The sequence below is a fragment of the Clytia hemisphaerica genome, unplaced genomic scaffold, assembly GCF_902728285.1.
Source record: "Clytia hemisphaerica strain Z4C2 unplaced genomic scaffold, Clytia hemisphaerica genome assembly, whole genome shotgun sequence".
Classification (NCBI taxonomy): domain Eukaryota; kingdom Metazoa; phylum Cnidaria; class Hydrozoa; order Leptothecata; family Clytiidae; genus Clytia; species Clytia hemisphaerica.
The window spans coordinates 2,538,516-2,550,842 of record NW_027103286.1 but is presented as its reverse complement, the minus strand read 5'-3'; the positions used below and the strand labels follow the sequence as shown (position 1 = coordinate 2,550,842).

Here is a 12,327-nt window from a genome sequence, read left to right as displayed (position 1 = left end):
ATTTACATTAGAAAAATGAAAACTATAAAATAAGTATTATCAACTTTGGATGAATTCGAATGTTTCTAACATAAACAAATATACCTCAAAACCACCAAAATGGTAGACGCGATGTAAACAAAGATCAGCTGATGCGCCATATCATATGAAGCAAGAACATGACCAAAACCTTGATAACCTTGATAATAGTCCAGTTAAACACAGTTTGCAGAACAATACCCTTTTATTAGCTATGATGGGTCTTGCTTTTGCGGAAACTGAAGTGGTCGTGTGTTTTTACTTTTTTTTTTTGGAGGATCGAATCGAAATCTTTTTTTGTTTGGGTCAATTAATTTCTTTGCATGTGTGGTCATGTGTGAGGGTATTCTGATCAGTAGTTTGAACTTGGTATATTCCTGTACAGGTCTCTTTAATAGTGTATTGCTTGCGGGAGGTAGATCTATCTATCTATCTGTTACCGTAAGTTGGTCTAATGTCGACATCCCTCTTCTAATTTCGACACCCTTCTTTAGAGATAGGAACAATAGAAACTGAGGAAGGTCGGAATCGCTGATTGACTTTGATTAGCGCGATAAGAGGAAAAATCTTCAGTCTATCAGTGATTTCGACCTTCTTATTATTCCTATCTATAAAGAAGGATGTCGAAATTAGAAGACGTATGTCGACATTAGACCAACTTACGGTAAAAAGTAAAAGGGATTAGCAATGCTGCAATGCTCTCTACACGCACTGCCACCAAACTGTTCAGTGTTTTCGTTCATAGCCAAAAAGTGTTATTAAATTATGCTGGACAAAACTGTCAATTGTTTTGTCTTGTCTTTTGGCAGTTACATCAATATGCCTTCTTACCTGTCTTTAGCAGTGCGTCTCAAACCGCGATATTTCGAGAGCACGGAAGCGTGTCAATACACCAGCTTTTTTATAGTTTTGTCTCGTTTACCCAAACGCTGCAATCCTGCGTAGGCTTTGGGCTCAAGACTAGAACCCCCAATACGAGACATTGGCCTGACCGAAAAAAAATCATCATCATCAATTTTGTTAATTGTCAGAGTCGTTTACTCACTGGAAATACACAACTTTCTGAAGTTTCGTTTTTTTTCGGTTGTGCTTCATTTAAAAAATAACGAAGATGAAAAGTTACCATCAATCCCGCGAGTAAAAGAAAGTACTCCGACTAGTCTACGAAAAGTGCGCTCGCGCGGCGAATAGAATATCTCGCAAATTAATATATGCATAAAACTGACGAAATCCTTTCTTTTTTATGCTTAGGTGACTTTGTGGTGGTTTTGTTTATATGGCTGTTTGTGACGCACTGTTTAGAAATATAAATAAAAGTAATCACGAAAAAGGACGCGAAAAAAAAAGACATAAGTGTGAGAACAGAGTAATCAAACTCGTTAGAAAAAGTACCATTAGAAGTCATAAAAAATCAACCTGAATAAATGCAATCGGAATTCCAGAGAACTTCATAATTCCTCAAACAACATTGAATTACTATGTCAAACTCCCATTACATAAATTTTACAATTACGTCAGAGTAGACTACGCTCGCCACCGAAGAGGTTTATTTGGAAAGGGTAATTACATTTTATTGTTCGCTTCTTTTTTAAAGATTGGCGGGGTTGGAAAAGTATGAATTTCTTTGTACATCTTTTACCTACCCCAAATATTTAGGAGGCTGAGTTTTAAACGAATCGTCAAGTTGAAACGAACGATAAATGTATCAAGGTCTGTTTTATTTACCCCCTGGTGACTTAACAAAAGAGACTTAACTCGATGTTACAATCCAATTATTGAAAGTTTGTCTCGGCCTTTTTATAATGAGCGAGACATACGTTCTCTGGTTACGCAATTTTCATATTGACATTTTCGAGGCATTTTGATGTAACTGTTTGGTAAGTTGGTCTAATAGACCTTTTTTCAAAGAGGCCACCCTGTTGAATAATTATGTAGTCCAGCAGAAAAACAATGATAAAACCATGCATAATTATCTATTACAATATGCATGATACAGTAATTATGCATGGCTCTATCATTGCTTTTATGGCTGGAATTCACTGATTGAAAAAGATGTTTTGCTTTGCTAAGCAAAGTGCTAAGAAGTTTTCTCATTTGAGACTAGATATTTTGTATTCGGTGCTTTCGTAACTCCGGTGTGTCAGAAGGGTGAAAATATCATACCAGACAATTACAATAATTTTTTTCTACCTGTCTAAGAAATACCCAGACGATCTCAATCGAATGGAATCAGAGATCGAACCAGTCGAACCAAATCGAACGCAATCGACCGATTGAAATTCGATTGTCGAACACAATCTAATCTCAATCGAACGTCAAAATTCTGGGTAATATTCGATTGGTTCAATTGTTGTTTGACTGGTTCGATTGTCAATTCCTTTCGTTTGAGATCGTCTGGTGATCTACCGTCAACTGCTCTTCTAACTTGGGATGATTGGTTGAAACATGGGACTGTTGCATATCTGGTCTGTATTTTCACTTACTGTAAAATCGAAAGAGAAATCGTTTATTTTTTAATACGCCGTTATTTAAATCAAATCAAATAAATTTGGAGGTTCGGTGAAATGGTGGCCGAATTGCGGTCCCATGTTTTGTCAGATTGTCCCAAGTTAGAGCAGTTGACGGTATGTGCAAAAAAATATGATCTCTCATAGGCGGAGCATTGAGATATACCGCCCGGAACATATATCCTGGTTAGGAAGTCAGTTATTGATCTCCAGACGATATCAATCCAACGCAATCGAACATCAATCGAACGCAATCGAATATCAATCGAATCTGAAAATTGCGGTAATATTCGATTTCAATCGGTCGATTGCGTTCAATTTGGTTCGACTGGTTCGATCGCCGATTCCGTTCGATTGAGATCGTGTGGAAATACTAAGACTAAGTACTAAATCCTCAGAAAGACTGTTTAAACCATGCAAAAAAGGTTTCGACCTACACAAAAATAATCTCCATCAAAATCATCTTAGAAGATAGACTATCAATTTTGATAGTCGCTTGGGAGAACGCAACGGTCTATTGAATAATAAATTACTCCAGCCAGTACAAACATAAATTATCTTGTACCTAGGTAACAGTTGTGTTGTAATAGACTAATCAATTATATGACGTTATCATTAAAAAGATTTCTACTGGAGTAATTAGTTTTTCAAAAGAACGTCGCATTTTCCCAAAAAACTTTTCCATTTGTATTGGTAAACATGTATTTTTTATATTGAAAATCATTTGAACTTTGTCCTAACTTTTAATTAATGTTCCTGAGTCGGAAAAGTAGACAGGACTTTATTTCGAGTCGTGATTTTTCTCGTAGGCAAGGCGCTCAAATTTAAGACCGTTTTGCATGTTGTTGTCATCTGTCCATTTATAGACAGTGTTTCAATCATTTTACAGAAGACTTTAAACATCTCAGATTCGTTTTTTTTCTTACAGCAATAGAATGTCGTCTACAAAAAATATAGGTATTGAATTAATTCTGTTTGATATTTATTCAGATCATCAGAATTATTATTTCCAGCTTTACAAATAATACAATTAGACATTGAAGAAAAAAAATTACAGTCATTATTATGGATGAGGGATCTCCTGAAAAAGAAAAGCTGGCTATTAAATCAGGAAGTCCACAATCGCCCAGATGTTTGAAACCCCTGGATTATACCTTCATGTGTCTGACATCTTTCTCTGGTAAGGAAGGAGGAAGATAAATATTATGTTTATTTTGTATGTATGATATACACTATAGTTTACTTTGGCTGTTGGCAAGGATTTCTTTTATTTCCCTGTTGTTCAAAAATATATCTAATATTCAAACTTTGGGTATTCTTATAAAACTATTTCTCATGTCCTTTTCTCGATACACTGTTCTTATTTCATTTTAAGAATAATTTTGCTAGAACCAAAGAGAACAGGAACAAGAATTTTGGCGAAAACCTAAGAAAAAATTTTAAGAACCAATCCAAGCCAAGGTTAATCTAAGCTCAATTACAAGTTATATAAACAAAACGTGTCAATAAGATTCGTATTCATTTTTAGATTGTCTAGAAGAAGAACCAAGAGGATCGAAACCTCTCAAAAGTAAGGAACCGGTAAGTGATGAATTTTTCAAAAATATGATAAAATCTCTCGGATAGTGGGTGCTACAGATCTTTCTATTATCTCATCTCATCGATAATATCCTTTCGAATCAGTCCATATTATCTTCATAATCAGTTCTATCGTCTTAATAATAATAAGACTACTTTCTTGAGACAATGCAAATTTTTAACATTAAAATTTGAATAATAAAATAATTCATTTTCAATATGAATTCTACATTTGAAAATTAAAAAAAAAACGTTTCTAAACAGTCTCTGGTTATTTCCGTTTTTGAGACATAAAGACGGGTTGGGTCTATGTATTGTACACAACAAAAAATATTTGTGTCGGTATACCCGGAAAAATAGCTGAAAGATTTTGGAAATGCACTAAAGGAATGATAAATTTTAGCCATCCTACGGTCATTCATAATACATTTTTAGATCATCGAAGATGATGGAGAACAAGTGCGAAAACGAAAGACCAACGCTCTTCGATTGAGTAATAACGTGTTGACAGAATGGGGTGGCTTTTTGGATACAGTTGAGAAGATTGTTGAAAATCCGGCAGATTTAGAATGGATTGATGTTTCCTTCAATGATCTGACTACCATTGATTCGGTATGTTTTGTCTAAAGACTTTTGATACAGCTTCTTTCTTTTTCAAAAAACAATTTATTGATGAGGCCGATTTAATGTCCCATTGCTTAAAAGGAGGTACTGATACACACATCAAACAGTTCGATCTTCTTGTGAAAAGGGAAGAGGCGAGGGAAGGGATGTAATCAAAGGTTAGGTAGATTTAAAAAGAAAATATTATCTTTTAGTGGATTTATGAGTACTTGTGTTTTTCATTTCTCCTTTTTGTCTTACATTATAATATTTTTACAGTGCTATATGACCCCCGTGATTTTCCTATCTTTCCAGAACTTGCTTTTATCAGTTACATTTAGGTTACCTTTCTTTTTGAAAAAAAAAAAAGATTCTTTCTTCTAGATTATTAAAATTTGAAAAAGATCAATACCAATATTTAGATCCCCGGATTTTCTAGGAAAAGTACAATCAAAAATATCTTGATAAGACTAGTTTCGAAACTGTTTTTTCAATCGCAAATTCAATCCCTTCATTAAAGTTTAATTTCGTCTTTATTTGATTTTGGATTGAATTACATTCTCTGTTTATGATTTCCTCTTTTCTCAACTCCCTTTGCTTTGGTCAGTTGGTCAGAAAGTGACATGCTTCACGGGACTCTCATTTATAAACACTGGTGTTTGATGAAAAACAATTTATTTCATCCCTCTACACAAACCCCAAATGAATTTTTCAAATCTAATTTTTCTGTTTTTAGTGTTTACTGTCGTTCCCCAAACTCAAAGTTTTATATCTTCATGGAAATGGTATTGAGAAGATTAACGAAGTTGATAAATTGACCGGACTTGAACATCTACGGACTCTAACGTTACATGGTAATCCCGTCGAGGATTCACGTAAGGGTGGTTATAGACAATACGTCTTGTCTAGACTTCCGTTGTTAAAGACATTTGATTTTAGCGGCGTCACGCAATCGGATCGTGCAAGCGCCCATACTTGGAGCCAAATGGTTAAAGGTAAAAGGAAGAAAAAAGTAGAGAATTGATTTTAAAATTATTAACTTTTTTTTGGCGACCTGGCTTTTAAGATTTCACAATGCTGTGACCTCTTTATTTTTTCAAATTTACTTGAAACTTTGAAGTGTGATTTAGGGGTCTACTTTTTTATCCATTTTGATGACTTTGGATCTATTTTTTGTCAGTCCAATCAAATATACTTTGGAGATGTTAAATATAGAGCCTAGGCAAGAAATTATTTATTTATGATAATAATAACGGACGTCAAAGGCTAGACATACGACTCCGGCTGGTCTTTTTTATGTTCTTATTATTGTCTTATTTAAACGTATACGATTGAAAAAAACTAATTTTATTTTCAGGTTTATCTTAAGATTTTCAAGAGATTATTTTTCTAGATATTTTTGGGTTCATTTTTCAGAAACCATTTTCACTGTACATTGAAAAGTTAAACTAACGAATTTAATGGTTTATTGTAATATATAAAGAAATTCTTATCAACAGATATAAATGCTGGATTTTTCGACCGGTCTGTCTATTCAAAACATTTGCTATAAGATGTAAATGTGCAAACATCTGAGACACACCATTTCTCTCTATTACTATAGAAAGACTATTTCGAGATTATCAATGCTATTACAGTTAAGTCTTCATAACACAAATACTCATGAAAAACAAAAATTTGTTCGAGTTAGGCGACATTTAAAGTTTTGAAGGTTCGAGTCATAGAGATTCCACTGAATATGAAATTTAATGTTGCAATCGGTGCGAGAGACATCCCTGCCACACGGTGAAATGTCTTTATCCTTGCAAACCCCGATCCTTGGAACGAGGATGACCTAAATAATGGGGAACCTTTCGTTTTGAATGGTTTGAGATTTTCGTTCATATTGTTTACCCTCAATTAAAGGATGGCAATTTAACTCCAAAATTTTTCGTTATTTCCCAGTGGACTTCCAGTTGGGGTGCATTTGTAGAGTATTTCATCGGGGACAACTTTTAGTCATCATTCTTATAATAGAAGATGACGAGTATTCCGTTAATTATTGATCATAATGGGTTTATTTATGCAATAAATTATTTCAATGAATTGATTCAGAAAATTATAAATCTGGTCAGATCTGGTCGCTTCTCGTTGCTAGAAGAAAGCAAATTAACTCAGTCCGTTTTGGTAGTAGAAATTGTTATCATTTTCCAATTTTTATTCACGTTTTTATTAAATGTCAGTATCTATGTCTGATATCATTTCTCATAGAGGAAAATATTCACTTTCTATCTCTCTATGTAATCTGAGCAATTTAACATCTTTTTTTCGGATAAATATTAAAGCTTTTGACAATTTAGAGCCTATACTTTAGTTGTTGAGAACTGCTAATGAAAAAGTTGATTTGATGTTCATTTAGAGATGAGTTGAGAATCTTTACACTGTTTGCTCCAATGTGGTATTATATTTTCACTGTTTGAGATGCGAAGATGGGTTTCAAACTTGTCGAGCCTTGGTCGAGAAAATATCTATGTTATAAATATAAAGTAGGGTGAGAATATACAGCTGATTGACTGACTATGATGTAGAATAAAATTTAAAGGTTTCAGTTTATCATAACTTGATATTGATGATCTTTTATAGTAGGGATCAAACCCCTAGATCCATAGCATCCTTCGTGGGACGAAAACGCATGTGATTGGTTCAAAAGAAGATAGTGTTTTAAAAGTTTTTAAGGGGGGGGGGGGTATTAGGCCTGGCCAAAGTTTTTTTAACCCCAAAATGAATTAAAAAATTACGATTTTCAATAGTCGAAGCAAACGAAAAGATATGGTCAGTTAAAGTCCGAAATCCTATATGAAATCTATTACGTTTTAGAATAAATTTGACGTCAATCGCGTACTCTTAGGTGCCAAATAAACGCCCCCCCCCCGCTTGTTAATTTTTCGAAAATTTTCCAACCCCCCGGACCTTATAAGGACCCCCCCGTTTATTAATTTTTAAGAATATTTTCAGTTGGCAAAAAGAAGTCCCCCTATTTTGCTCCAAAAAGCCTGATTTAGCCTATATTTACCTTATTTTTGGGTTTTTAGAAGTACAATTTCCAACCCCCCCCCGGCTATTAGGTCCCTCCCGTTTATTAAAATTTCGAAAATTTTCCAACCCCCCCATTTATTCCCTGGTAAAAATTCTTGATAAGTTCTTGATAAGATCTTATCAAGAAACTTTGCAAGTTCTTGTTCAGTTTCTTACTACGAACGTGCCAAGATCCTTTAAGATCTTTAAAGATCTTTAAAGATTCTTTTGTAAGATGCTAATAAGATTCTTGTCTGTTACAGCAGAATCTTAGGACAAATATCCTTGGTGACTAGGTAACTAGCCTCGGTGAGCTCCAAACCCCTGACCCAAGAACTTTTGTAGTGACGAGTAAACAGTCTAACTGACGAGTTAGGCTAACTGTCTAGATCGCTATTTATCTGGTATTATACTCCACCCCATTGTATTCTTCGCCCTTACTTGTCAGCGCTAAATTACTCATTGTGGTGTATACAATATAGACTCTGTTGTGTAGCAATCTATTAATTTGCCGTAATTCTACAGATATCTGTAGAAATATGAAATCTACATATTTTGTAGAATAATAATTCTACCCTATATACCCTATTTGTATGGTTGTATGTAAATTTGATATTTAAATTCTTTAAAAAAAGTCAAAATCGAAGATTTTATCATAACCACAAATTTACGTGTTATTGTGTTTATTCAACAAGATTCTTAACCCGAACTTTATAAGAAACACTAAGATCTTAAGTTTCTTTTGCATATTTGTCAATTAAGATTTGGAAAGTCTCTTTATAAGAACTTGATAAGAAACGCTAAGAATCTTAAAGTTTCTTTGCATATTTGTCAATTAAGATTTGGAAAGTCTCTTTATAAGAACTTGATAAGAAACGAAAAGAATCTTAAAGTTTCTTAGCATATTTGTCAATTAAGATTTGGAAAGTCTCTTTATAAGAACTTGATAAGAAACACAAAGAATCTTAAACTATTTTATGGTTGCAAGATTTCATAAGATTTCATAAGATTCTTCTTAAGAACTTAATAAGAAACCTAAATTTTCTTACTATGAATGCGTGCGAAGAATCTTGACAATTCTTAACAATTTCTTGACACGATCTTTAAAGATCTTTTTGTAATAAGAAATTTTCAAGATTGCATAAGAATCTTTGTAAGATCTTACAAAGATCTCTTAAGATTCTTACTTGTTAAAGATCTTTAAAGATCTTTAACGATCTTTTCAGATCTTATCAAGAATTTTTACCAGGGTTCGAACCCCCCCTGTTTATTTGGCACTTAAGAGTACTCTAACTGACAGATTTTGAACTTCGAAAGCCTGTATTTCTTGATATGTTTGAGTACAAGACTTTTTTGGAGTATACTTTTTGGCTCAGACTTTATGCTTTATCCAATGGTATTGATCATTTTCGTCTTTTAATTCAACTTTGAAAAATCGTCAATGGTTAGAAGTTTTGCCTTCAAGATCAGATTTTTCATTAATTTCAGGCTCTTTTCTATTAGACTACATCATGTAATGTCAGGAGTACTTTTTATACTGTACATGGTTGACGCAAAACGAACTGATGTAGTTATTATCAATTCTGAAAAGCATATTATGTAATTAAGAGAGATACTGAAGAGGACTGCTGCGTTTAAACATCAGGGTGCTAAGTTAAAGATAAGACTTTCATTCAGATTGTCTGGTGAAAGGATTTGTTGTGTTATGTAACAACTATACTGGTGTTTCGGAGAACAAATTTTGTGATATGGTTATAGTCATAAAGAATGAGCCTTGTAGTTGTTTATAACTTAAACAGCTGAGAGATATCATCGAGCACTTTTGGCACTAAGAAGAACCAGAATCATGTTACGGCTATACTTATAGTACAAAAGTTTAAAGTTTGGATTGAACGAGATTCTTGTTTCAATTTTAAAATGACGAAAACATATTCTAAAAATATACTCTCTTAATATCTGCTATTATAGTCCTAGTTTGTTGTGACTAATTAATTACTGATGACAAATGAGATGACAAATCAACCATAAATAATTACAAGGATGTAGATTAGTCCAATTGCATAGTGTTTCGAAAAGCTGCGTCATGGTTAATTTACGTCAGAGAGTTTGAGTTCTGGAGAGGTACATACTTTTTGACCGAAAGGAAGGGTTGTTTTTATCAATATTTTGCTTTCTTCATCCTGCGACAATATCTCAAGAGGGCCTCATTATACCCCCCTGCTCCATTCTCTATTATTAATGTTTAATTTTATTACCCCATGTCTGCAAAGGCATTTATTAATAAGGAAAAGTTTGATAAAACGACCTTGGTTGGCACGTGCAGGAAGTGAGAGGTGTAAGTGATATAAAGAGCATTGTCATAGATACCATTGACTCCGTTACTATCGTTTTAAGTTATGAGTAGTGGTATATGTTTGCAGAGTCACGTTATGGAATATTGTCTATAGTATTCATTATAAAATTAGTGAGCCAATGCAAGATAGTAGTAATGTCTGAGGAATAAATATTCAGTTTTTTAATTTCAGCACAACAATCTAGTTACATGGTGAAATTTGAAATGATACGAAAGCTTTATCCAAAGTTATAGCAGAATTATTCAATTCTGGTCGAATGAGTACTGCTATACTCTGCTTTTTTGAAGATACATTGAAAATCTCGATTTTTTCTTCTGTATTTGATACTGAGAGACATTTACTAAATAGGTATAATGTGATATAAGAAGCAAACTCGAACCCACTCCCTAAGTTTCCTTTTTATGATTCTGTTGATGCATCATGACCATCCAGTAAAATAAAAAAATGGCTTCAGGTACAAGATTGTATATGAAGGAAGACATTTGAAGACATGACCGTGTACTTATAGAGCCGATAAATGATGATAAATCATAATTTCCTTTTCTAAACTCATCCTGTTATTGCTCAAGACAAAATGAAGACCTTCCCTTCTCCGGGTGCCATCACACATCTAGACATTCCTGGCTCAGTATCCAAGTAGATTTCGAACACAAATGTGATGATTTGATCCCTTCAATTACAGTAAAAGTAACGAAGAATATTAGTTTGGTTTAATTGGAAACCTGAAATGATCATGTTGTTTTGTAACAAATTACTGTTCTTCCTTTTCGAAAACGCCTCCATAACTTCATTCCTATTTCAATTTTCATTTTCAGCCGTTTTTGATCATTGCATAATACAATTAGACTATATAAATTATGCACAGTCACATCAATACACGACGACTCTTTCTTTGGCAGTCTTTAGAAATCGCTTTTGTAAGTTGTATATTAAAGAATTTCATATTATGTCCGATACGTTCCTTGTTAATGCAAAATTGGAATGCTGAATTGCTAAATACAAAAAAAATCTCTGACCATATTACCTTTATTATCAGTTTTTTATAAGTGCAGAAATCAAATGCAAAAATACAATTGGTGCATGACATATAAATATAACCCAAACTTGAAAACTTTACCAAAAACCCGTGCAATGGAAAAAATAACATGAAATTTCACCCAAAACTACTAATTCCTACTGTGAATTATATTGAATGTTCGAAAAGCGCCAATTGGATTCACAACCTCCTTAGAAATAACTGCGTTTTGATAATATTCTGATTTTTCCCTTTTTTTTTTAATCTCCCCACCCAAACTCGAACCAAGTCCCTTTGCCAACTTTTTTTAAATCATAATAGCGCTCACGATCAAAAATGGAATTTAGAACCCCCACTTACCAAAAACAATACATTTTCTATCTCCCGTTAACAGTACAGTTCCTGAATTGACTAAATTCTTAATAGGTCAGTGAGACAGGAGTGTTATCGAATTTGCTTTGCTTATAATTGCTACCACCACAGATAGTCACAGATAGTCAGGTCATGAAGGTCAAGTCTTTTACTTCTTTTGAGGAATTTGGGACAGTACTTGATTGAAAACGTCTGACGGTGATCTTCTTTTCTCTCAAACAATTCAACTTGAAATCTTAAAGTAACCCACTCCAGGTAGCATCTTTTAATCATTTTTTTACTACCCTATAATAATCTTCATTATCTGTTTCACCAAGTAATTAAACTGTTTAATTTTCCGCACCCTACCACTCAGGACAGGGCTAACGTGAAGCAAGAGCTAGTGTGGGCGTCGATTCCTTTTTTTGAGATAATTCACAGCAAACTTCTATCTTACTAATATGCGGATGTACGTATAATTAACCATTAATGAACCTTAATAAATATAGAACAAAACATGCTTAATTGCAATTTTCTTGTACAACACAGGAAGTCGTCCTCTACTCGCTTCAGGATATCTATCAAAAAATCAACATGAAATTAATGAAAGTGAGATAATTAAAAACTGATCTTTGCGTTTGCTTTAATAGCTTACGTAAAGTAGATTGAAGGAGATAAGTCATAATTTACTTTCTTTAAGAAGAATCAAACGAGCCTATCGTAGCATGCTTTAGAATATAATGATGTGCATTTGAAATGACTTTTAATTTTGTAATGTTGCTATTTTAGTTGAAGTAGCATGAACGGTTTTGAAGGAGGGCAGAAAATTTCTTACTATAAAAAGATT

General features: G+C 33.5%; 1 protein-coding gene across 1 annotated transcript; it reads left to right on the top strand.

Moving 5' to 3' along the window:
- The first annotated feature begins 3,497 nt into the window (after positions 1-3,497).
- Positions 3,498-6,204, top strand: LOC136807121 (leucine-rich repeat-containing protein 51-like). Its single transcript, XM_067063696.1, has 4 exons — positions 3,498-3,705; positions 4,054-4,106; positions 4,539-4,715; positions 5,443-6,204. Exons 1-4 carry the CDS (start codon positions 3,591-3,593, stop codon positions 5,728-5,730), a joined length of 633 nt encoding a protein of 210 aa, XP_066919797.1. The 5' UTR covers positions 3,498-3,590; the 3' UTR covers positions 5,731-6,204.
- The last annotated feature ends 6,123 nt before the right edge of the window (positions 6,205-12,327 follow it).